Below are 27,966 nucleotides of genomic sequence, written 5' to 3'. Positions count from 1 at the left end.
CTTCTATTCTACTAGTAAAAAACACAACTGAACTTCCACATACTTTTGTGGCCGAGACTTCCAACGATTCACCACACTGTGTAAAAGAAATTCTCTTCTTCTCAGTCCTAAATGGCACCACCCAACCCACTCCGCAAGTATTTTTAAATTGTGCCCTCTCATTTTAGGCTCATCCACCAGGATAAAAATTGTACTTGAATCTAATCTGTTTCACCCTTCAAGTATTTGTAGGTTTCAATCACCCATTCTTTAATACTCTCGGGCACACAACCTTTTTCATAATCTCTCTTTAGAGGACAATTCTGCCATCCCAAGAACAAGTCTAGTGAACCTTCATTACATTCCGTCTATGGTAACTGTATTTTTCCTGAGGTACGGAGACCCAAATTGCAGAGTTTTCCAGTTGCTGTCTTATCTGCACATAAATCGTCTTGTGAATAATGCAAAATTTTCATCAGTCTTCCTAACAGCCTGCTGCATCTGCATATTAGCCTTGTGATTTATTGCCAAGGATACACTTTTCCACATCCACAATTTCCAAACTCTCACCAATTAAAAAATACTCTGGTTTTCTGACCAAAGGGGATAACCTCACAATTTTCCATATTGTACTACAACAGCCATGTTCTTTCCCAATCACTAAGCCAGTTCATATTGTCCTGAAAGCGTGTTACATCTTACTCATCACTCACAATTCTGCTTAAGTTTTGTAACTACAAGTTTTGAAATGATATTTTTTGCTTCCCATTGTGAACAGTGGGGGCCCAAAGAACTAATCCCATTAGTCACAGCATGCCAACACAACACTGAGCCATTTATTCCTATTTTCCGTTTTCTGCTGGTCAATCCTTAATCCATGCCAGTACAGTACCTCTTATACCATGTGCATAAACTTCACTAACCAATCTCCTGTGCGTACCTTATTAAAGGTCTTCTGAAAATCCAAATTTATAGCATCAACTCCCATTTATCAACTTTGTTTGGAAAATTCTCAAAAAACTCCAATAAGTTTATCAAACACCATTTTCCATTTACAATCCACGCTAAACTCAATTAGATCATTTTAATCCAAGTGTCCATTTACCATATCCTTTGTTAGATTTCTCTGCTACCGTTCTAAGGCTCACAGATCTGTAGTGCCCTGGTTTTCTTCCTTATTCCTCTTTTGAATAGAAAGTGACATTTGCAAGCTTCTAATCTACAGGATTCATTCCAGAATCTATGGAATTTCTGTTGATAATTATCAATGCATTGATTGTCTCTATAGACACCTCCTTCCAGAGTCTGGGATGTGGACCGTCAGGTCCCAATTAAGCTCTCCAATACAATCTTATTTTTGACAGTAATTTCCTTCTATTCACTATTCTATAGTAGTTATTTGTATCTCTAATTCTGGGAGCTATCTTATGAACATTTTCACAGGAACATGCTACTCCTGAACTCTAATCAACTGGCTTTTAGAAGATCATGACATGACAGATATGGATTTACCCTCAAACAGCTGTCCCAAAACTACACTGCCCAGTTCCTGCCCAATATTTTCATAGCCATTCTGTGATTTAGTACTTTGCACCTACTCTAATCCTTATCCACAAGTAACTTAAAATTTACCGAATTATGGTCACTGTTTCTGAAATGCTCCTCTAATGAAACTTAAACCAGCTAGCCAACCTCATTCCTCAATTCCAGATCTAATATGACCCCTTCCCTATTTGCACTATTTACATATTGCTTCTAGCAACCCTCCTGGATGCACCTATCATCAGTCTTCCTAACAGCCTGCTGCATCTGCATATTAGCCTTGTGATTTATTGCCAAGGATACACTTTTCCACATCCACAATTTCCAAACTCTCACCAATTAAAAAATACTCTGGTTTTCTGACCAAAGGGGATAACCTCACAATTTTCCATAACAAATTCTCCACCCTTCACCACCATTGAAGCCCCCGACTCTAAGGGAGTTCCCGCCAATATAGGGCAAGTTAAAATCACCATCCACAACAATCCCGTAGTTTTTACTTTTTTTTATGATCTGTCCACATATTTGTTCCTCTATCACTCGCTGGCTGTTGGAAGGCCTACAGTATAACTACACCCTTCCTTGGCAAATGTTAATCACTTGTTCAAGAAAGGGAATAGGGATAATCCTGGGAACTATAGACCAGTCAGTCTTACGTTTGTAGTGGGCAAATTATTGGAGAGGATTTTGAGAGACAGGATTTACGATTACTTGGAAAATCACAGTTGATGAGAGATAGTGAGCATGGCTTTGAGAGGGGCAAGTCATGCCTCACAAACCTTTTGAATTCTTTGAGGATGTGACGAAAAAAACATCGATGAAGCAGTGGATGTGGTGTGCATGGATTTTAGCAAGGCTTATTCAGAAAGTATGGAAGCATGGATACAGGGAAATCTGGCTGCTTGGATACAGAATTGGCTGGCCCATAAAAGACAAAGGGTGGTAGTAGATCAGAAGTATTCAGCCTAGAGCTTATTGACTAAGGGTATTGGTCAGGGAGCTGTTGTGGAACCTCTGCTCTTTGGTTTTTATTAAAGACTTGGACGAGGAAGTAGAAGGTGGGTAAGTAAATTTGCCGATGACACGAAGTTGGTAGAGTAGTTGATAGTGCGAAGGGCTGTTGTAGGTTGCAACGGGACATTCATGGGATGCAGAACTGGCTGAGAAATGGCAGATGAAAAACTGTGAAGTGATTCATTTTGGAAGGTTGAACGTGTGTGCAGAATACAGGCTTAAAGGCAAGATTCCTGGCAGTGTGGAGGCTCAGAAGGATTTTGGACTCCATGTCCCTTGATCCCTCAAAGTTGCCACCCAAGTTGATAGAGTTGTTAAGAAGGTGTATGTTGTGTTGGCTTTCATTAACAGGGAATTGAGTTTAAGAGCTGTGAGGTTATGCTGCAGCTCCATAGAGCCCTGGTGGACCACACTTGGAATGTTGTGTTCATTTCTGGTCGCCTCAGGATGTGAAAGCTTTAGAGAGGGTGCAGAGGAGATTTACAGAGTGCTGCTTAGACTGGAGGGCATGTCTTATTAAGTAAGGTGGAGTGAGCTGGGGCTTTTCTCACTGGAGCAAAAAAGGATGAGAGGTGACTTAATAGAGGTATACACGATGATGAGAGGCATAAATAGAATGGATAGTCAGAGACTTTTTTCGAGGACGGAAATGGCTATCACATGGGGGCATAATTTTAAGGTGAAAGGAGATAGATTTATGGGAGATGTCAGAGGTAGGTTCTTTACACAGAGTGGTGAGTGCATGGAGTGCACTGCCACTGGTGGTAGTAGTCAGATACGTTAGGAACATTTAAGCAACTCTTGATAGGCACATGGAAGATAGCACCATGAAGGGTATGTAGATTAGTTTGACCTTAGATTAGGATAAAAGGATAATTAGGGCCAAAGGGTCTGTACTGTGCTGTACTGTTCTATGTTCTAAAATAGATGTCAAGTAATAATTTATCTTCTTTGCCATTTTTCTGTTCACCGTTACGAATTCTTCTGACTTTGCTGTTAATGGCCACATTCTTCTTAGCCAAACATTTTGTTAAACATATTTTTAAAAGCTTTTATACTCCATTTCTATGTTTTCTACTTGATTGCAATCATTTTCTACTCTTCAATTTCTTACCAGTTTATTGATCCTCCCTTGTATTCTAAAATCTTTCTAACCGTCAGATTTATTAATATTCCTGGTGACTTTCTATTAATCTTAAACAATCTTTAACATACTTTGCCATAGTTGACAGATCTTTTTTCAGTTTTTACATCACGAAGGAATGTATAATTGCTCTGAGTCTTAAAATACTACTTTGAAAACTGCTCACTGCCTATATACAGTCATGCTTTTTAATGTACTTTCTCAATTAAGCTCAGTCAACTTGCACCTCATGCTTTCATAATTTTCCTTTTTCAATTTGTATACCTTTGCTTCATAAAGAACCATCTCACTTTCAAACAGTGTAAAATCTATCATGCAAACCAAAAGAACTGCAGAAGCTATAAGTCATAAACAAAACCAGAAATTACTGGAAAAGCTCAACAGGTCTGGCAGCATCTGTGGAGAGAATTCACAGTTAAAGTTCTGGGTTAGGTGATCCTTCCTCAGAACTGGGTTAATAATAAAATTACTAATTAGCCATTTTCATCACCTATTATTTGATCCAAACATTCTGTTCGAGTCAGCTCTTCATTACACTGTTCTAGAAATCAACCCCAAGACATTTCAGGAACTTGTCTTCCACAGCTTTAGAGCTGAAATGGTTTACTCAATGAATTTGCAGATTGAAGTCACCCAATGATTGCTGTGTTGTCTATGCTCCAATATTATCTCACTTCCTGATGCCCTACACTGCCTCTACTGTTTGCTAGTCAGTAAATAATTCCACACAATGTCTGATGCCCCTTGCTGTTTCTTAGCTTTTCCCAAAAATATGCCACATTTCTGAAATCCTCCCCTACAGATGCATTGATCCTGTCTTGTATTATTGGCCCAACTCTACTTCCTTTTCTTTCTTCTCTGTCCTTTCTAAAATGTTAGATATATTTGAATATTCAGTTCCTAGATTGCTACGTAGTTATGCTTCTAGAAAGGCATTAATATAAAAACCATTTACTTCCATTTGCCCATTCAGACCATTTGCAACAAAGATGGATGATATGTGTTTGCTGCTCTTTGTCTTTTTAAGATCAAACCACAATTGAAGCATACTTGATGCTTTTTTTCATTTCTTCCATCTTCTGCAAGTCACCTTTGCAACCTTTCTACTTCCTATTTCAGGTTCAATTCGCTATATTGCTCCATAACACATTAGGCAGTGCAGTTTACAATCAGGGAACTCAGTTCAGCTTGTTGTAACGACCATCAAAAAAACCTCAAAAACATTTACCAAGAGGAACTTATATTAATATTCTGTTTGAATTTATCACAGCACAGAGGTTATATTATCATTCTATTTCATTTCCTAGGTTTCCCTGAAATTACAATACAAGCTGCTTATTTTTATTCTTATTGCACGTAAAAACTTTAACAGTGTCCGGAATAAATCACTATAAACAACATAAACAAGGCAAAAGGTGGATGTAATTTATGTTTTTCTTCCTTCTACTGCTTGTTTCAGTTGTACAGATAATTACAGTGTTAATTGCTTACAGCACATTAATCCATCTACATCTGTACATTTACCCACTTCCCCTGTAATCCATTAAAATCAAACAAATCAGATCACCCATGGAACTAGACTGTGAAACCTGAAGAGTGTAAAAATAACAAATTAAAGGCCGAGCCCCTCTTATGCAAAGCAAGTGCTGGTGCCAACCACTTTAATCATTCAAACGATAGAGCTTCTTTGGTTTGTACCCAACAGGGCTGAAACGTAACTATATCCCATGTGCTCATTGAAAAGAAGTTCCTATTCTAATGAAGACTAAGTTTAACTGAACCAAGTACAGCCTTTACTCATAAGCCATCAGCTAAATGGCATCCTCAGTCAAGCAGCTATGATTCAATTTATGAAATGGAAGATGCATGCAGAAGGAATGAGACAGCGAACTTCCAGATGGCATGACAAAGTCAAAGCAGCTTGGTCTCGCATGAAACTATTCTGGAGAAACAGATGGCTTTGTCTGACCAATTATACATGTTGATATGGTGGTTTATATCTTAGATGAGATTCCCTACAGTATGGAAACAAACACTTCGGCCCAACAACTTGACCCTCCGAAGAGGGACACCCCTGACCCCGTATTTATCCCTAATAAATGCAACTAACACGATGGGCAATTTAGCATGGCCAATTCACCTGACCTGCACATCTTTGGATTGTGGGAGGAAACTGGAGCACCCGGAGGAAACCCACACAGACATGGGGAGAATGTGCAAATTCCACACAGTCACCCGAGGCTGGAATCAAACCTGGGTCCCTGACGCTGTGAGGCAGCAGTGCTAACCACTGAGCCAGTGCTGCCCCACAGCCTTATAAAAACATGTTTGAGATATACTACCACAGAAATGATAAAGCACAGAAGGGGGCCATTCTGCTAGTCTTCTCCATGCCAACAGAAGACACCCAGATGCCCATTCTAATCCCATCCTCATGCACACTGCCTATAGCCCTGCAGTTTACAGCATTTTAAGTGCAGATACAGTACTTTTTTTAAAAAAAACGTGTTCAGGGTCTCTGCTTCCACCACCAACTCAAGGAGCAAACTTCAGACATCCATCACCCTCAGCATTTAAAAAAAAGTCCTCACATCTCCTCTAATTCTACTGTCACTTAGCTTGAATCTATGACCCCAGGTTTTTGGACACTCTGCCAGGGAAACGGTTACCTCCTACCTACTGTCTCTACCCCTCATAATTATGTATTTCCCAATCATGTCATCCTTCAGCCTTCTCTGTTCCAAGGAAAATAATGCCAACCACATGGTCAGAGAAAGAAACCTCCTCAATGTTTCCTTGTAATTACAATACTCCAGCCCTGGCAATATTCCAGTACAGCAGTTATTTCCTTTCTTTAATGTGTTACCTCATCCTCTGAGTAATGCAAACCACTACAGACAGATTTAGGTGTAACTCCATGGGTTGTTTCTCTATACTGCTATTGCACTTTCCCTGGTCATTAATGAAACTGCAACTAAAGTTGCAGTTAAACTGTACAGTTCAAGAACTGACCAGCAACATCACGTTGCTGCAGTCTTTACTGTAGAAAATGAAATATGCTCCTGCTACAGCTGATGATTTGTTTACTTTTAATACCTATAGTAAGAAGATCAGGCTAAAAGCTTTCACCAGTGAACATGAGTAACTACAGCAGCTCACTGTAGAATAGCCTGTTTGATTTTATTTTAGAAAGAGCATTTTCAAGAAAAAATATAACAACTTTCAGGGGCTTATTATTAAATGCCTTCATTATTTTCTGTAATTGACAACAAGTAAATGCAGGAGAACATCTCTACAATCCTTACTTGGAACTGTATTGTCATTAATTCAGCGTCTCCATGTCAAAAATCTGAATCTCCCTCCATATAGCAAAGTATATGTACCAACAACAAATGGACTCTAGCAGTTCAAGGCAACAGTTCACCACCGTCTTCTGAATAGCAATTAGGCTTGGAAAGCAAATGCTGACCTGAACTGGCAAATGGGATTAGATTAGATTATGTTTGGATATCTGGTCGGCATGGACGAGTTGGACCGATGGGTCTGTTTCCATGCTGTGGATCTGTATGACTCTAAGACTCTAAAGATTTAATAAGCACTACTGCTAAAATACTGACTCCTGCTCATAAGGCAGGAAAAGTACATTGATAAAAACACAATTGGGAGTTAACAAGGAGGTTTTGAAATACTTCACTGACTTACCTTTGCACTGAAGAATTAAGCACACCTTTGAAGTATAGAAGCAGAGCAACAAGTAAATTAATTTTTCTAAATATTAAGCTTTGCAGCTGATTATGAAAAGATTAAAACTTCTTGGAAAGGCTGGACTGGATGAGATTTTAGGAGACAGTGAGGTCTGCAGATACTGGAGATCAAAGTTGTGTGTTGCTGAAAAAGCACAGCAGGTCAAGCAGCATCCGAGCAGAAAAATCGACATTGCGGGCTGGAGCCCTTCATCAGGAATGAGGCTGGGAGCCTCAGGGGTGGAGAGATAAATGGGAGGAGGGTGGGACTAGGGAGAAGGCAGCTGAGAGTGCAATAGGTGGATGGAGGTGAGGGTAAAGGTGATAGGTCGGAGAGAAGGGTGGAACAGATAGGTGGGGAGAAAGATTGACAGGTGGGACAGGTCATGAAGGCGGTGCTGAGCTGGAAGGTTGGAACTGGGGTAAGGTTGGGGGCCCGGGTGGAGTGGGAGTGGGAAGGGAATGAGGTAACTGGTGAAGTCCACATTGATCCCCTGGGGTTGAAGGGTCCCGAGGCAGAAGATAAGGCGTTCTTCCTCCAGACGCCAGGCGGTGAGGGAGTGGCGATGGAGGAGGCCCAGGACCTGGAGGTCCTCGGCAGAGTGGAAGGGGGAGTTGAAATTCTCGACCACGGGGTGGTGGGGTTGATTGGCGTAGGTATCCCGGAGATGTTCTCTGAAGCGCTCTGTGAGAAGACATCCAGTCTCTTCAATGTAGGGGAGATGGTTTTGGGAACAACGGATACAATTAAATGGCGTGTCGAAGTGCAGCAGGTGAGACTTTGATGGATGTGGAAGGCTCCTTTGGGGCCTTGGATGGAGGTAAGACGGTCAGTGCGGGCACAGGTTTTGCAATTTCTGCAGTGGTAGGGGAAAGTGTCGGGGTGGGTCGCTTGTTAGGGTGTGTAGCAGTCCAGGTAGTCGCGGTCTTGGCGGAAAGCAGATAGGGGTGGGAAGGGAAATATATCCCTGGTAGTGGGATCCATTTGTAAGTACCGGAAATGATGGATGATGTGACTTATGCTGAGATTGGTGGGGTGGAAGGTGAGACCAGTGGGGTTCTGTCCTTGTTGCAGTTGGAGGGGTGGTGTTTGAAGGCGGAAGTGCAGGACATGGATGAGATGTGTTGGAGGGCATCTTCAACCATATGGGAGGAGAAATTTCAATCTTTAAAGAAGGAGGCCATCTGGTGTGTTCTGTGGTGGAACTGGTCCTCCTGGGAGCAATGCGGTGGAGGCGGAGGAATTAGGAATACGGATAGCATTTTTGTCGGAGATTGGTTTGGAGGTGGTGAAATCCAGGTAGCTGTGGGAGCCAGTGGGTTTGTAAAAAATGTCAATGTTGAGTCGGACCTTGTGGCTTGAGATGGAGGGGTCTAGGAAGGGGATGGAGGTGTCAGAGATGGTCCAGTGAATTTAAGGTTGGGGTGGAATGTATGAGGCCAAATTGATGAACTGTTTGGCCTCCTCGTGGAGCACAAGGTGGCGCCAATGCAGTCATCAATGTAGTGGAGGAAGAGGTAGGGAGTGATGGTGGTGTAACTCTGGAAGATGGACTGTTCGACGTAGCCGACAAAGAGACAGGCATAGCTGGGGCCCATGCGGGTGCCCATGGCTACCCCTTTCATCTGGAGGAAGTAGGAGGATTCGAAGGAGAAATTGTTAAGGGTGAAGACCAGTTCAACCAAACGAATGAGAGTGTCAGTGGAAGGGTACTGATGGGGGCGTCGGGAGAGGAGTAAATGGAGGGGTTGGAGGCCCTAGTCATGGCGGATGGAGGTGTAGAGGGACTGGATGTCTGTGGTGAGGATGAGGCATTGGGGCCAGGGAAACGGAGGTCTTGGAGGAGGTGGAGGGCATGGGTGGTGTCTCGAACGTATGTGGGAATTGCTGGACTGGGATGAATAGGACAGTATCAAGGTAGGTGGACATGAGTTTGATGAGGCAGGAGCAGGCTGAGACAATAGGTCGCCGGGGTAGTCAGGCTTGTGGATCTTGGGTAAGAGGTAGAATCAGGCGGTGCGGGGCTCCCAAACTCTGAGGTTGGATGCTGTGGGTGGGAGATTCCCTGAGGTGATGAGGCTGTGTATGGTCTGGGCAATGATGGTTTGGTGATTGGGGGTGGTGAGGTCATGGTCAAGGGGGCAGTAGGAGGAGGTGTCTTCGAGTTGGCGCCTGGCTTCAGCAGTCTGAGATTTTAGCTTATTCCAAACTTATATTGAGGTAAAATTGGCCCCATTATGTGTGACACTGTAGTTTAGACACAAACCTTCTGCCAGAGTTCAAGTCAAGCCAGAAAAAGAAAGGAGCCAAAGTTTCTTCAATCTGTTATTTGTAAAGGAAATTTGTTTGGGTAATCTCAAACGAGTTCAGAATGAGTATAAACCTACAACAGAAAATAGCCTCAAACTTTGAAATTGATGGGTAAAGTTTCTACTGTATTGTTTCTTGCTATGCACTAGGAGCAAGTTTTCAAAAAAAAGTAAGCACTCTCAATGTACGTCAAGATGTGGTATATGGAAGTAATAAGAACTTGACATACTCTGCATGATGGGAAGGTGACCTAGCTCTCAGCCATGGTTGAAAAATACTGCTGGAGATAAAGACGGAGGTTGTGTAATATTGTTTGCTGATATATAGAGAGTGCTGTGAGAGTGAAGACTATGGCAGCCTTTCCGTGAATTCACGAAAAATAAAGCTTCTTGAAACAATTCTTGAAGTCTCAGACTAAGTAATTGTTTCAACAGAATCCGATGTAGTTGACAGGATCCCAATTAATATGGGATCCGAAGAAAGTAAAAGGAGGAAATAGTGGACCTAGTGCACAGGACAGACCTAGCTGAAAAGGGGACTGGGCCTCGTGCTCCCCTCATGGGGGAAAAGTGTGGAGACTGTCTGGTGTCCAGATGAACGAAGAATGTCTGAGGCAAAATAGCAGAGAAGACGAAACTTACCAGGGTAGTCAGAGAGACTCACAAGTGGTAGCTACCCAACTGAAGTAGGCACGAGACTTCGAGACCTTGTAGACAGAAGAGAAACACCGGTGAGCGCTTATAGTAGGTTAGTACATGCTGGCTCTGATAACAGTATTTTCTCTTTTCCTTTCTTGGCAGATGACAGCTCTTTGTAGGTTACGGAAATGGAAAATCGAGCCAGCAGTCAGCGCCTCTCCGCGAACGTTGACGTAAGGCATCCAGAAGATGGCCCAAAGATGGAAAAGTGAACAAAACAAAGGAATCGTAAGGTGATAAGATCATGGCAACAGGTAGGAGATCCTATCATTCCAGAGGGTTCACCGGCGGATATGGTGCTCTGTGAAACACGAGATTCCACATACATCATTCCTTTTTGTAATGATCTTTACGGATGGTCCCAGGGCTGTTGGCCCAACAGAGGCTCTTTTGACTTAAGTAAAATTAAGGAATGGCAAGAAATTACTCAGGAAGGAGGTGGTTATCCCACTGTGAAAAATGCTATATGATGCACTTTTTCACTAAATGGTTAGAGGTTACTAAGGGTCACCAACCTCCCAAATCTAAACCTAAGAAAGATGCTGGTGCACAGAACGAGCCACCTTCAAGTGCCTCAATGAGGCGTTATCCCTGGCTTGAATCTCAGAGGATACAGTTATAGAGAACATCCTCCTGGCAGCGGCTACTCAAGAACAGCAGCCCTTGTCTCTTCAAACTCCACAGTACCGGAATTTAGTCCGTACTACTGGCACGTCTACAGCTGCACCTGATTCTACCCAACCCACTACAACGTAGACTTGGTGTCAGATAAAATGCATCACCTGACTATAGCATATGGGTCACTCTCCGTCACTCTGATGCTATCGAACCTTCTAGTTCCACCTGTGTGGACACCCAACTACCTTGACTCATGGTCGGTAATATAGCTGTCTGAAAGACTTGGTCCCCTCTTAAGGTTAGAAGCATGACTAAGGAGGCTCCTAACCCATTGAAGAAGCCTATCCCCTTCCATAATTGGCTGGTCCAAACCTGCCAAACTTTTTCCCACTTACCCAGAGATGTTCTTCTGCTACTCAAAGTTGTACATGGCACCTCCTAGGTTACTACTGAGGATTCCTTTTCAGTTCCAGCTAGGAAAAATGGGGATTGGATAGAAGAACCCACAGAGAAGCAGCAGGGTCAGGGAAATATCTCCCGGGAAGAATGGCTCCAGAACTGAGCTATGCAGGCCATCTCAAAATTGGGTCAGGCCGCCAGGGACTTTGGGAAAGTCACTCCATGCCTGCAAAACAAAGGGTAACCCCTTGTTTATTTTATTTTAAGGACTAGTGGGAATCATCTGTGGGAGTGCGTCTGGAAGGAAACGATCTTTTGGCGGTACAGACTCTGAAATTGTGTTGAGCCCCAGATAGCTCAGGCTTTCAAGCTGATCAATCTAACCTGGCAACAGCAGAATTGGGGTGCTGCAGTTACCTTCCTCACCAATATGGACCAACATATTAGGGTCTCCAGGGCTAGTTTGTCCAATAAAACCAATGTTATAATAAAAGGCCCCAAAGATATTACTCACCTAGTTAGATGGGGGAAAGGGGCTGGTTTGGTCCAAGGATAATGATATTTGCCATCAGTGTAGTCGAAAGGGTCAGTCGGCTAGAGATTGTCAGGTACAGTTGGCTGCTTCCTCTGCAACTGCAGGAATTCAGCCCTCCATGCCTGAACTTTTACACTCATGGACCCCTTCCAGACTAAAAACTAAAGGTGCCAAAAGGGGTTATCGGTACAGGGCTGCCTTGATCCAGCTATCTTCCTCTCCCCTTGAAGACCGAATGATGAAAATTGATGTTTAGGGCAAGTGTATTAAGGTTTTAGTCAACTCCAGTGCAACTATTTTGTCTGTACCCTCCTCGTGGAGCTTCTGATAGGCACCAAAACTGAGTGTCGCGATCCACTGCTCTGATCAGAGCCTGTTCTTGGAGCTCCCTGATCACTCTGCGGCACATGCTCCAAGTTTGCTGATGCAGTGCTCTGACCCTGCAACCCAGGCTGTATTGCACTGCTGACAACTACACAGAACAACCCTGTTGAACCTGTCTTGCGACCAGATAACAGACATAGAAGCTTTCTTCATCACCTACTCCTTATATCCTGCTCTACAAAATCACATTGCACGGCCCTTTTAACCTATCATCTGGTCTCTGACTTATATTCAAGCCTGGCAGCCCCTTGTTTCGGTCGGTTAGGTTCACTGTAGTTCAACGGGTGAGTTTATTTCAGTCTGGTGGGCCTTGGTGCTTCCATCCACGTGAATACTGTACAACCACTTTTGTTCACAATGGGTCCCTTCTCAGTGTCCCATGTCACTGTCTCTGTTGGCCTGCGGAAATTAATCCTATGATCCAATCCTTGTCCTGTGGTGAATTTCTAAGGAAGATCCATTGCAGGAAATTCCGGATTACTGTAATTTCTGATGAGGCCTGTTGCAGCTGACTCCCACCTGCCTGCTGGCCGGTGACTTTTCTCCAGTATCTGCTATTCTTGCCTCATGATTGTATGTCCCTACCGCTTTTAGCATCCATACCATCTTACTTGTGGGCACTCCGTAAAAATCACGTGGGGTTGGTGCTTTCTGCTACTCTGCATGTCCTAAATCAGATTGTTATCCTCATGGCACAGGTTAGCCAAGATACCAAGTTATCTTTTTCTCAGCTGACCCCCAGCTTCAGCTTGTTACACAGTCATAGACCTCTGCTCAGCGTTTTCTCTATTCTTCTGCATGAGGATAGCCAAGATCTCTTTACCTTCACCTACTGGAGCCAACAGTTTACCTGGACCAGTCTTCATCAGGTATATACGGAAAGCAAAGCAGTACGAAAGGATCGGTCTCAACTCTCTTTGCCTCGTGGGAGTACTGTCTTGCAATATGCTGATGACCTCCTTGTCACCTTGTGGTCCCACATTGACTCTCAGCAAGATTGAGTGACTTTGTTGATCCACTTCGCCTCCTTTGGGCACTGAGTTTCTGCTGCCAAGCTACAATTATGTCAGACCTTGCTACAATATCTAGGGTGCATCCTGGAGAACAGTACCCATCACATGGGTCCCGATTGTGTTGCTGCTGTTCTTAACACCCATGACTGTCTACACAACAGGAGATGCTGTCTTTTCTTGGCATGGTGAACTTTACTGCGAATGGGTCCATACAAAAATGGATGCGATTTTGTGTCAGGTTACTCTTAAGGGTCAGCTTCATTCTAATGAGTAGATCCCTGAGTGGTTGCAAAGGTTTCAGGAACTTCGTACTACTCTGACACAGGCTCCAGCCTTGGGCTTACCCGATTATCGTAAGTCTTTCATCCTCGATGTTAACGAATGAGAGGGTTTTGCCAGCAGAGTACTCGCCCAAACCCATGGCGGTCTGAAGCGTTCAGTGGCCTGTTACTCCTCTCAGTTACCTCCAGTGGTCTATGGCCTGCTCGCCTGTCTCTGCTACCATGCTGGAAAAGGCTAATCCCATTGTTCTGCATCACCACTATACTGTTACAGCCCCCACGCTGTTTTGCTCTGTCTCAATTCGGCTGCTACTCAGCATTTCACTCCAGCCCATAGGACTGAGTTGGAGATCATACTGTCATCCAAGTCGAATCTATCATTCCGCCATGCTCCTTCAGTGAATCCCATTACCCTCCTTCCTACTTCCTCTGACTTGGAATCCTACCACCATGACAGCCTGCAGGTGGTAGACTCCATGACCTCTCCTTACCCTGATTTATCATCCACGCCTCTTGACAATCCTGACCTTGTTCTGTTCACTGTTGGTTCGCCCATACATCCCACTGATGATCATTCCCTTGCCCATTTACATGGTTGTTTACTCCCTTCAAAATGCTAGAACATGCGCTCTCCAAACCAGGTCTTCAGCCCAGGTTGCTGAACTTACCTGCACATGTATCCTTGCCATGGGAAAATCATTAATGTTTATACTGATTCTCGTTATGCCTTTGGGGTGGTTCATGACTTCAATATATTGTGGAAAAATAGTGGGTTTATTACCTCATCCAATAAATCTATTCAACACATGACTCTTATCAACAACCTATTATGGGCAGTACTTATCCCTGCACATGTTGTGGTTGTCAAAATGTGAAGTTCATACTATCTCTAAGGACGAGGTGACCCCGGCAACGCTGCCGCAGATGCTGCCGCCTGTGAGGCCCCTCAGACACACACGGTCATGGTCCATGTCTTCGTTAAGATACAAGTCCCCTCCACCATTGACCTTGTAGCAGCTCTTCAGGTACACGACATGGCTGCAGAGGTACATGATTTCTGGGCTTGTGTTGCAATGCTCCACTGATGCCTTAGGCGGCATTCTGATGGCAGAGTGGTCTGTCCGCAGACTTTCTTCCATACCCTTGCCTGGCTGGCACCTGGGCAGGGGCATGTAGGAAAAGGAGAGACGTTACATCACATTATCCAACAATGGTTGCTCCCGGGATATCTACTATCTTAAAATAAATAGCAGAAACCTGCATTATTTGCCAACAGTACACTAGAAGAAGAACAATCGCACATTTTGATCATCTACCTATCCCTGAGGGGTCATTTGGAACTTGTAGATTGATTTCGTCCATATGACTCCCTCAGGAGAGTTTAAATACATACTGGTCATACTAGATATATTCTCTAGATGGATGGAGCCATTTCCCACTAAAAGGGGTGATGCCCGAACATTAGTAAAATGTCTTACGAAAGATATAATCCCACAATCTGGAATACTAGAACAAGTGAATAATGACAGAGGTATCCACAGTAACAGCACTGTGCACAGTACAGTATTGGGATTTGTGTAAGGTTCAACCCCAGTCCTCAGGAATAGTGGAACAAATTAACGGGATGCTAAAAAATACCTTTGCAAAGACTTTTAGATTTAGATTAGATTCTCTACAGTGTGGAACATGTCCGTCAGCCCACCATGTCCACAATGACCTTCCGAAGAGTAACCCACCCAGACCCATTTCCCTCTGACTAATGCATCTAACACTATGGACAATTTAGCATGGTCAATTCACCTAACCTGCACATTGTGTCATAGAGTCATAAAGATGTACAGCATGGAAACAGACCCGTCGGTCCAATCCGTCCATGCCGACCAGATATCCCAACCAAATCTAGTTTCACTTGCCAGCAGCCGGCCCATATCCCTCCAAACCCTTCCTATTCATATACCGATCCAAATGCCTCTTAAGTGTTGCAATTGTACCAGCCCCCACCACTTCCTCTGGCAGCTCATTCCACACACGTACCACTCTCTGTGTGAAAGAGTTGTCCCTTGAGTCTCTTTTATATCTATCCCCTCTCACCCTAAACCTATGACCTCTAGTTCTGGACCCCAGGGAAAAGCCTTTGTCTATTTATCCTATCCATGCCCCTCATACTTTTGTCAACCACCATAAGGTCACCCCTCAGCCTCCGACGCTCCAGGGAAAACAGCCCCAGCCTGTTCAGCCCCTCCTTATAGCTCAAATCCTCCAACCCTGGCAACATCCTTGTAAATCTTTTCTGAACCCTTTCAAGTTTCACACCATCTTTCCAAGGAGGAGGAGACCAGAACTGCACGCAATATTCCAACAGTGGCCTAACCAATGTCCTGTACAGCCGCAACATGACCTCCCAACTCCTGTACTCAAGACTCTGACCACTAAAAGAAAGCATACCAAAAGCCTTCTTCACTATCCTATCTACCTGCGACTCCACTTTCAAGGAGCTATGAACCTGCACTCCAAAGTCTGTTTGTTCAGCAACACTCTCTAAGACCTTACCATTAAATGTATAAGTCCTGCTAAGATTTGCTTTCCCAAAATGCAGCACCTCGCATTTATCTGAATTAAACTCCATCGGCCACTTCTCAGCCCACTGGCCCATCTGGTCAAAATCTTGCTGTAATCTGAGGTAACCCTCTTCGTTGTCCACTACACCTCCATCTACATCTTTAAGTGGCCTGAAGCCTATCCTATTACCCTGTACACCCTTCAAAACTAGGTTAATAGAATCACTGGTCTAACCCCATTTGAAGCTCCGAAGGGAAGACCTATGACTATTGGTACCCATGCCCTCTGTCTACATTTGAAATAGCCCTGATCTGGGTAGATGAGAAAACCACATAATATGCCCAAGCCCTGAGCGAAGTGGCCCGGGTCAATCATTCAAAGGTAATAAAGGCCATGCCAAAACCCCATGTGGCAAACACACACCCTTTTACACCTGGCAATTTAGTGTATGATAAGTCTCTTAAAAATGGCTGTCTCTCTCTCCCCTTGGAGGAAGGGCCATATCAAGTGTTACTGACGAGCCAAACTGCAATTAAATTGGAAGGATGTAAGGAGTGGGTGCACGCAACCAACGGTAAAATACATAACCCCACCAACTCAGCAACTACTAACGCAAATGATGAGAACCCTGTGGATGCACTTCCTGGTGCAAATGACTGAAACTAGATATGCATGGCCTTGTGATGGGCATGCCAAAAGTACCTGTCAGTTGTGCAATGACGACATAATGGGATATGTTGTACCTCGTATCAGAATTTTGGATGGGTTGGCTACTCCAGTGAAGCCCACAAGATCCCTCACTGGATTTCTCACCTGGACAGGGATGTCTTCTCCTCCTAACAGAATCTATCTGCATTCCCAAGAATTGGGCAAATTAAATACTAATCACCAATTATACTGCTGAAGTCCTTACTGAGATCAATGCAGGGCTAGTTGCAGTTAGGACAGTGGCCCTTCAGAAATGCTTGGCCTTGGATTTTCTATTATCCAAGGAGGGTGGCACTTGTGCTGTTATTAGGGCAGGAATGTTGTACCTACATACCTAACAATTCTTAAAATGTCCCTATTTGGTGACTTGCATTTGCTCCTAAGTCAAGAAAGTAAGTACACCTTTTGAATCTGGATGGTCTTTTGACCTTGCCTGGCTGGGTAAGTAGGGATCCTCCTTAGTTATTGGGCTTGTCATCTTTACTATCTTACTCCTGATACTTAGTATCATATCGAGAACTACAGGCTGTTGTTGTGCACAGTTTGCTCCTACCACATTTTCTGCTCAAAAGCCAGTAATCATCTACCGGACCGTACCCCATGATGACCCTCATGATGAGCAAGTGTGTATGAGTATGCACCCTCTTTTTTGGATGAACCACTTTCCTACACTTCGGTGTTGATCTGGAAGATCAACAAGGAGGCAAATGTGGAAGTAGTAAGAATTTGACATACTGCTGCATGATAGGATACTTGACCAAGGTAAAAGGTGACCTTTTAATTTTCACACACTCCCACATTTAATGATTACACAGAGGCAAATATTTTGCAATCCATTTTAGCCGAGCTTTTATTCATAAACCAGTAAGAAATATAAGTTAATAATTTAGCTCTGATAATATAGCAGGATATTCCAATAAGAACCTTGTTGACCTGTATTTTAAATAACTGTTGTCTGACGGTTAAATTTTGCACTGTATTGTTGATTATTATCCTGTAAAGATTAAGCCTCAGAAAATTGTTCCTCGAAGTGTTAATCAAAAATTCAGTTCAATACGCTATTCCCAATACTAATTGAAGAATTTTTACTCGAAGCAAATGTTTTTTACACAAGGAATTTCTAGAAAATTACTAAGTATTATGTCAGTAAAAAATGAGGTCTGCAGATGCTGGAGATCACAGCTGCAAATGTGTTGCTGGTCAAAGCACAGCAGGTTAGGCAGCATCTCAGGAATAGAGAATTCGGTCAGCAAAGCAATGAAATTATTAATGATTAGAAGGCATACTTGAGAAGTAACAATGCATTTGTATTGTCATGCAACCTCATGAAAGGTGTAAAACAAAACTAGCTAATGTTGTTGATTCTATGCAAGAGTCTCTTATGAATGGCTTTAGTCACGATAATCAACAGGCAGCTCCCCAAAGGAAGGTTTAGAAAAATGGAAGAATACCTTACATTTTCCTAAAGTACCACACTCATCAGATGATTTAAACTAACGGCAGAACAGCCAGAAAGCAGGCTAATGATTGCCTTCACAAGCTATGTGCAGTAGAACTGTATAAATTTCACTGTTGGAAATTATGTCAAATGTTAAAAGAAGTATCAAATGCAGCCAAACATATGCAGGTATAAAAATCCTGGCACAAATCCATTGTAACATTTGTCATTGATCCTAACAGAGTATGTAAGTTTTCTTTAATCCATCCATCCAAATCAGAATGTTGATAGTGGGGGTTTAATGCCATTCATCAAGGGACAATGATTAGATTCTTTTTTGTTGAATGAGTGGTGCAAATGTTACTTGTCACTTGTAAGCCTTTAGAGATGCACCTATCAAGAAAACCTTGGCATGCAAGATAGAAGAGAGCGAGGTCTTTCAGCCTTTTACAACCCACCATACTGATAGATAATAGAGCAGCACTAGGCCATTCGACCCCTCAAAGCTGCTTCACTATTCAATATAAACATGTCTGATCTACCCAGGCCCCAACTCCGCTCTCATGCAGCTCCCTATAACTCTCAACTCCCAGTTATTACTCCTCTTTAAATATTTTCAACAATCTATCTTCCACCCCTCTGAGATGAAGAATTCTAGACATTGGCTACCCTCTGGGAAAAGCAATTCTTTTGTATCTCACCTTTAGATGAGGGTCCACTCATTAACTACGCCCCCTAGTGTGAAATTCCCCCACATGTGGAAACTTCTTCTCAACATTTACTCTTTCTAACCCCCTCAACTCTGCTCTCAAACAGCTCCCTATAACTCACGACTCCAAGTTATTACAAAAATCTATGTTCCTCCTCTTTAAATATTTTCAGTAACAACATTTCACTGTTCTTAAATTCCAGCACCCGCCAAGAAAGATCAAATTTCTATTTGTCTTTTCAGTTAGTTGTTGCACCTGCATGCCAACCTTTTCTGTTTCATGCACAAGAACATCCAAGTTTCTCTGTGCTGCACTTTCTTGGAGAATCTCTCCATTTAAATAATAGTTTTGTGATTTTTCCGACCAAAGTACATGATCTCACACTCCTACATTAAACTCCATCCATCAACTGATTTTTTTCTGCTCACTCAAACTATCTTATCCCCTTGCTAATCTCTTATGTCTGAATCACAATACGCCCTCTCAATTATTATTGTATTGTCCAGAAACAAACTCTACCCCTTCCTCCAAATATATCTGGCCATAAGACTGATCCTTGTGGCATTTCACGAATTACATCTTTGCAACCTGAAAAAGAGCCATTAATCGCAACTGTCTTCTGCGTTTTAGCCTATCCCCAATTCACAGTTACACATTATCCCTATTATCAAGAGCACTTATCTTGTCAACGGTCTTTCATAGAGTCATAGAGATGTATAGCATGGAAACAGATCCTACGGTCCAACTTGTCCACGCTGATCAGAAATCCAGAACTAATCTAGTCTCATTTGCCATCACTTGGCCCATATCCCTCTAAACCCTTCCTATTCATATATCCATCTAGATGCCTAGTACTCGAAATCTAAATGTACTACATCTACTAATTCCCCTTTATCAACTCTACTTGTTTTTCTTCTCGAAGAAAATTGCTCCAGCAAGTTTGTCTCAGTATTTACTTCCAATCTTGATCAAAACATTTTTCCATTTTTAAAGGATCCAGCAAATGACTGCATCACACAGGTCCAACCCTCACACTGCCCGTCATGTCATCCATCCTCACTAAATGCATGAATATTTAGTCCTTCATCTCACATTGTGTCTGATCCTGAAATCTCAGGTCAGGGCCAATAAATTCCCAGCAATAACTACCATGCAGGAAATCAGGTTTAGGTTAATGAAAGCTCTGATCCAAAATAGGCATCCCAAAAATCTAGCAACAATTATCAGAACCCAATATCAGGCTAGACTCCAATATAATTTTCAAACTTGAACTGCACCAAAACATGCTGAGAGTGCAAACATTTAACTTCATTTCTTTTTATTTACTGGTTTGAAAGGTTATATCCAATGTTATGTAATAAGGATTTTGAAATGTCACACTATGAAAAAGCCAAAGGTCTTCAGGAGATTTGTCCATCTCCTAGACCTGATCACCTATTTCAGAGGCCTTGTGGCCAATGACAAAGATTCTCATCACAGATATTGTTGCAATAACATCACTAAAGACTTCAAGGACAGTTTCTTCTTTGTTGAGGAAGTACATACTATTAGAACCCTTGTTGATTTTTCACCATTTTATTTTTATTCTTTTAGTTTAGAGCTGTGAACTGGGAATTGTGAGCTGAAGATGATTTGTGGATTTTGGGAAACAGTTTGCAGTAAAAGGAAAAATTTGCCACACAAGCTTTTGTTTCTTTGTGAGGCCAGACCTGGAAGTTAGTTGCAGGCTAATTCTTGATTACTACAGATACAGTGATCCCAAGAAGAGTGCTGTTTAACCAAATATCCACTCCCTACATTTAGTCACTTTATTCAGCTGATGACTTACATCTGAAATGTCTCTCAAGTTTAGCTATTTATTTCTCTAAACAGTTTTAAATTTCAATTTGCAAAAGGATCAAGGTTACATTAACTAAAGAAAATTTATCCTTATATATAGCACCTTTCACAATCACCAGAAGTTTTAAAACACATTACAGTTCTGAAATATTTATAGTCCTTGTTATAATGTAGGGAGAGGCTTGCATTTTAGCAGCCCTTTAAGAACAGGGCTGAGGGGTTGGAAAGCATTTGTGTTGTGCCCAACACATTACACTGATGTGAAGTTCAAGTAAAGTTTTATCTGACAAGCCGCAAGTTACCCACCATTTTAAGAAGTATAAACACTGCAAGTAATGAGCAATATAGTCTATCTGCATAAAACTATAACAGTAACACATAACTGGCAAATTAGTCTCTTTTGGAAGGCTGAGAGAGACTGCATTGGGGAATCACTGGCGAGTCTCAGATTCAGTCAGAGACTAATACTCACTTGGAAAATGTTTAAAGTTGATTAATCCTGTGTCTAAACAGCTGCAGGTGCTGAACTTTATACGAAGGTTCATCACTAATGCTCTTCATCTGCTAGAGTTCGCAAGATCTCAACTAAGTGGTTGAATTTAAATATTTTGTGGTGGCAATCTTGCCTGACAGCCAACGCAATGCTGGTGTGAATGCTGACAATGTTGAAAATCTTCAGCAAATCTCAATCGCGGCATTACCTTTACCTATATTCCCTTCAATGGACCACTTAATCTATCTCTGAAATTTGCCTTTTGATGCTGCCATTATACTTCATTTGTTCCAGGTCTCTGATCATCAAGAAATCAAGTCACAAGTGAACAATGGCAAGAAGAGTTGCATACCAAGGTTATGGAAGAAGAGGATCAAGAGCAAAGACAAGGGTTGGCTTTTAGCAGCTCCCAATCGTAATTCTGAATACTCTGGTAAGGTATTGACTGCCTCTGAATGAGGGCAACCATTGCTTAGTTAGTATCTGTGTTAGCTGATAGGAGTATTTCAGGGTCCCAAAATAATGGCTCCCCTTACCACCACCAATCTCAACATAAGGGTGAGTAAAATATTCCATCTGATATATTTGTTCTTAGCAATTATTTCTGTAATAATTTAAGATGTCTTAAAACTTCAAACACTTTTCTGGAGAAACTGAAATAACAATAAGAACCCAAAGTCACAATCACTGCAAGAATCCAAAATTTACTACAATCATTACAGTTTGAGAATTGTGCAAGCAGAATTCAGGCCTGAATCATGTAATGAAAACAGAGAACTTCCTTGGAAGCTACTCCTCGTCTGTCAACCATAATTGGAAATACAAAAGAAATTCCACATGTGCATTACTTCTACCATAGCTTAGTGATGTTAGAGCAGAGCTCAGTACAGATTTCTGACCTCAACGTTAGTTTTCTTTTTATAATATACCGAAATCTGATAGAATGGAAACAAACCATTGGTTAAAAATATAATGTTTTTTTAACTTAAATAATTAAGACAGATATGAATATTGATCTTAGATAATAACTGTCAAGTACCCTCCTTTATTCACCCCTGCCAAGACTCTGACTAAATTGCAGTGAAGAAATGCATTAATGCTAATTTAATGTGGTGTATTTTTCTGCTGAAATTATTGATGGAAAATTTTAAAGAGTACATTGATCCCTGCACACAATTCATGTTTTTAGCACATAAAGTTCAAGCCATTAGTGTGAATTCTTAAAATAAATTCTTTACATTAGCATTAAGGAAATTTCCACAATATATCATCAATTTATTTAAAACAAAAATCACCACTGACATGTTAACAGCTAAGGAAATGTTAACTCACACTCTGTTGCTTGAGATAATCTTTTGGCCATCACGAAACCATGTCATTTGTGGTTGGGGGTAGCTGCTGATGTCTGGAGATTTTAGCACAGCAGCCTGACCCTGTGACACTGTAATCCGTTTGTTGCCTCCTTCAAAATTTCCCATGTCTACAGGAAAAAGTGAGAAGTTTCAAATGACAAAAATTACTAAGAGACCATGAGACCTACACTACTTCTGTAATTAAAACATTAGGAACCAAACTAAACAGGACAAGAAAGTGAAAGATATTCAAATAATATTTACTCTTGCAATGCATGGGATCAACTTTGTAGACTACTACCTATAAACAGCATTGCAAGTGTCAAAGAACAACTATCATGTAATTCTACTCACTTGTTCTATTCATTTTTCTTCCCTTTCTTTGGTACTGTATTCCATCCCCAGATTAAGAGGACCAATTAAGCAAGCAATACTTGATTCTTCTCCTTCAAGGATAAAACTACAGAACTGCACATACATGTCATTTTTCCCTAAAATGTACCAGTATACACAGAAATTGCAGACTAGAAAATGAGCATTAATGATTAGAGTTGAGGTATTCATTGTTAGTCCAAATCTATATTCAATTTATAAAAATAATTTTTACTTTGTGAATAAGTGAAAAACTGAACAACCAGAATTAAGTATGTAATTCTTCCATATCTACCATTGTGTGAATAACATTTGTTCAGTTTGCTTAAGTGTTTGAATTGTCACAAGTGAACATTAAAATCTTTAATTTAGAATTAATACAGTAGTGAATGTTATGAGGTCAGCCAGATGGACCTCATAGAATAAGTTCCCTTGTTGGCTTTGTTAATCTGGTCCAATCAGGGAGCCCTGGCTGACAGATTATAAATAAGAGTGTCAGACATCTTGTCACTCTGAGGGAACTGGATCAGTGTCAACAACTTTCCACGGGTTAATACAGGGTGACTTGGTGTTAGTATACCAGCCTCTCGAGATTTATTTCACATTCTCCATGGTGAGGGAGTCCAAAACACGTTTTAAGGGGGACCTCAGGGGCAGTATTTTCACGCAGACTGTGGTAGGTGTATGGAATGAGCTGACAGAGCGAGTGGTAAGGCTGGAACAATTTCAACATTTAAAAGGCATCTGGATGGGTATATGAATGAGAAAGGTTAAGATGGATATGGACCAGATGCGGGAAAATGGAACTAGATTTATTTAGGATATCTGATTGGCATGGACGAAGTGGACCAAAGGGTCTGTTTCCCTGCTGTATATCTCTAGGACTCTATATAATCGCATCTTAGTTTGATTTTTCAAGTCAGAAATTATTTGTCGAGCATAGGAAACATTACAATAATTCTAGCATTTAAAAATTAGAACAAGGTAATTTTTCCATGACATTCTAACCTAACTTTTTACCCTTGAATCCATTTTGAATTTAAACCGTTGACTTCAAACTTGGTCTTGAAAGTGAAATTCTCCTTAATGCTGCTTTGAGTTTCAGCCAACATTTCGTAGAACTGACAGATTGCTAATTTGATTAAATATGACCTATATTTATATTAAGTAGCCATCTGCTAACATACCCATGTCCTTTATTAAACACGAAGTTTCATGAATACAAGTAACTGTAACTGCATTTGGATTTCTCTCCCAAGTGTTACGACAGGGGTAAACTTTCCTGCTTACTTTAAACCAGCAACACAGAAAATATTTATCCCATGCAGTAATCTGTGAAAATCCGAGAGGCCAAAAACTATTTAAAGTAAAAATTAACAACTTTGTTTCAAGTATTAACAGAGAATAATTAACTAACAACTATTTACAACTCCTTCTTCTAACCTATCTTTTACTTTCCCTTCTGTAATACTAGTCAGATAAAACTCCCAATTAAGGTTGACCAAAAATACATATTTCAAACCAGCCAGCGGTCGAATCTTCTTATTATACCTTCCTCTGTAGACTAGCTCTCCAGATCGATGTTGATGCTTTCCTCTGTGCAAACTCCTTCTCTAGACAAGTACCTCTCAGAGAGTTCTGACTAGCAGCCTGCATCTGTTGGTCTTTTGGCAGTTCTCTCCCAACTGTTCAATTTTTCCTGGTCTTGTACCCTCCAAGCATCGGATTGTAAGATTGGTTTTTAATATTGTCAACATATTAAATTCAAACTTGATTGGAGTTTGGTATTTTTGGGGTGTATAATTTAAACTGATTGGTAATTAAAATTTGTTTTTTGTTTCTAGGCAACCAACTATCCTAGCTGCTGGACCACATTTATATTTTCTCTCATTCAGAGCACTTAGTGCTGTCAGGTAGTTCTGCTAGCTTTTTACGCTCTTAAAAGGTACAGTACACTGACATCTTCACAACACAAGCTTAAATCACTTACATTCTTCAGAACAGTGACATTTAACTGGAACTCTTAAGTTCATGCAGGAAATTTAATACATCATGTAATTGTAAAAACCTTACAGTAATTCAGTCAACTAAAAGCAGTCATATTTTCACATTATTTTAACTTGGTATATGGAGACCTCCTTTGAGAATCCTGTTACCAGGAAAACTGTCAATGCTCTGTCATAGAGTCATAGAGATGTACAACATGGAAACAGACCCTTCGGTCCAACCCGTCCATGCCGACCAGATATCCCAACTCAATCTAGTCCCACCTGCCAGCACCCGGCCCATATCCCTCTAAACCCTTCCTATTCATATACCCATCCACATGCCTCTTAAATGCTGCAATTGTACCAGCCTCCACCACTTCCTCTGGCAGCTCATTCCATACACGTACCACCCTCTGCGTGAAAAGTTGCCCCTTAGGTCTCTTTTATACCTTTCCCCTCTCACCCTAAACCTATCCCCTCTAGTTCTGGACTCCCCGACCCCAGGGAAAAGACTTTGCCTATTTATCCTATCCATGCCCCTCATACTTTTGTAAACCTCTATAAGGTCATCCCTTAGCCTCTGATGCTCCAGGGAAAACAGCCCCAGCCTGTTCAGCCTCTCCCTGTAGCTCAGATCCTCCAACCCTGGTAACATCCTTGTAAATCTTTTCTGAACCCTTTCAAGTTTCACAACATCCTTCTGATAGGAAGGAGACCAGAATTGCATGCAATATTCCAACAGTGGCCTAACCAATGTCCTGTACAGCCGCAACATGACCTACCAACTCCTGTACTCAATACTCTGACTAATAAAGGAAATCATACCAAACGCCTTCTTCACTATCCTATCTACCTGCGACTCCACTTTCAAGGAGCTATAAACCTGCACTCCAAGGTCTCTTTGTTCAGCAACACTCCCAAGGACCTTACCATTAAGTGTATAAGTCCTGCTAAGATTTGCCTTTCCCATCTAGGGACCTGGTCGGAGGGGTGAAGGAGTCAGACACAGAGACAGGCGTGATTCTTTCTCCATATCCCACTCTTCCATTGGTCAAAACAAAGTTTGAATTTAAATGGGGAGGTAATATTGCCAAGTATATCTAAAAGACTGCATATAGCTTAGCATTAGAAACAAGTCAACCAGCTGATTAAGTGAGATCGTGAGGAACTACTTTATTGTGAACAAAATTTTGTCAGGCAAAGACACAAAAATGAGGAACAAAAGGTTTGAAAAGATGCAAACACAACCAAGTGCTCCATGTGTTGGAAAAAATCCAAAAACTCTGAACAGTATCAACATAAAACTACCTGGCCAACTCACAGTTAAATTCAAACAAAAGGAAATCTTAAATGGTGCAAAATATTGCTCGGTTGCCTCAGTCATTTGGCATACAAGCTATTGCCACTGGTCACCACATTACCAGAACAATGTGGATGCTTTGGAGAGGGTACAGAAAAGGTTTACTAGGACATAGAACATAGAACATAGAAAAATATAGCGCAGTACAGGCCCTTCGGCCCTCGATGTTACGCCGACCGAAGCCTACCTAACCTACACTAGCCCAATAACCTCCATATGCTTATCCAATGCCCGCTTAAATGACCATAAAGAGGGAGAGTCCACCACTGCTACTGGCAGGGCATTCCATGAACTCACAAATCAGATGTTGCCTGATACAGGGAAGTTTAGCTAACAAAGGTTGGATCGACTGGGTTAGTTTTCATTGGAATGCAGGGGGTTGGTGGGGAGGGTGGGGGCGAGCTGATACAAGTTAGTAAGATTGCGTACAAAGTTAAAAATCACACAACACCAGGTTTATAGACCAACAGTTTAATTGGAAGCACTAGCTTTTGGAGCACTGCTCCTTCATCAGGTGGTTGTTTTTAACTTTGTACACCCCAGTCGAACACCTGCATCTCCAAATCATTAGTAAGATTGTGAATGGCATGGAGAGAGTGGAAAGTATGAGGCTTTTTCCCCAGGGTGGAGGGGTCAATTACAAGGGGAAACAGGTCCAAGGTGAGAGAGGGGAGAGTTGTGGGGGGGGATTCAAGATGGTGGCAACTCAGAAGGTCTGAGTCTGCTGAGCTCTGCCCAGGATCCAGGCAAAGTGGGGTACCTACCCTCTCCTCACTTTTCAAGCTACTAAAAATAGCTTTTCCCCAACAGCTAAAGTCATTCTGAAACAAACTTTTGCAGTTTGATACATTTTAAAATGACCAAAGGTAAAGGACCACTGAGTTTGCAACAGGCAGAGACCCCTCCCCTCCTCCTTCCTGCAGCAACAGATTTGTCCGCAGCCACCCCGGGGGACTTATCTGCAAAAGCGAGCCTGATCTCGGAGTTTGTAAAGCTCCGAGAGAAGATTGACGCATCACTGAAGAGACCCGGTCCAGGTGGGAGTCGATCTCAGTCATGCTTCTGCAGCATGACCGAGAGACCGAGACATTGAGAACCTCGAGCAGCGTGTTGGAAGGGCGGAGTAACGAGCCGCAGCCTCCGAGATCACTGCTGAATCCTCCGTGGGTCAGGTCCAGGCTCTGGAATGTCAAGTCCGAGCCTTAGAAGAGCATATCGACGACCTCAAAAATCAAGGTCATCGGAAAAATATTCAGTTGCTGGGCCTTCCCGAACGTGAGGAGCAAGGCTAGCTTGTTGACTTTTTAGACCAATGGCTCCCACAACTGCAGAAGCTGGACTCTGAGTTAGGCCAGGTGTGGGTTGAGCGGACCCACCGGGTTGCTGTACGCAGGCCCGGTTTGGACCAGCCCCGCCCGGTCCTAGTGCGACTTCAGCACTACAGGGAAAAACAAATATTCCTGGAGGCCTCCAGAGTTTTGGGGAA

The 27,966-nt window shown here is 42.1% G+C and overlaps 1 protein-coding gene across 1 annotated transcript in view; it reads right to left on the bottom strand.

Annotated features, from left to right (window-relative positions):
- Positions 1 to 27,966, bottom strand: part of sdk1a (sidekick cell adhesion molecule 1a) — an 827,262-nt gene that overhangs the window by 492,141 nt on the left and 307,155 nt on the right. The window contains exon 4 of the mRNA XM_060840817.1: positions 22,741 to 22,888. Within this exon, the coding sequence (XP_060696800.1) occupies positions 22,741 to 22,888 (148 nt within the window). The remainder of the gene's footprint in view (positions 1 to 22,740; positions 22,889 to 27,966) is intronic.

This window comes from Hemiscyllium ocellatum, chromosome 20, assembly GCF_020745735.1.
Source record: "Hemiscyllium ocellatum isolate sHemOce1 chromosome 20, sHemOce1.pat.X.cur, whole genome shotgun sequence".
Classification (NCBI taxonomy): Eukaryota; Metazoa; Chordata; class Chondrichthyes; order Orectolobiformes; family Hemiscylliidae; genus Hemiscyllium; species Hemiscyllium ocellatum.
The sequence above is the reverse complement of the archived record's forward strand: the minus strand, read 5'-3'. Positions and strand labels throughout refer to the sequence as shown.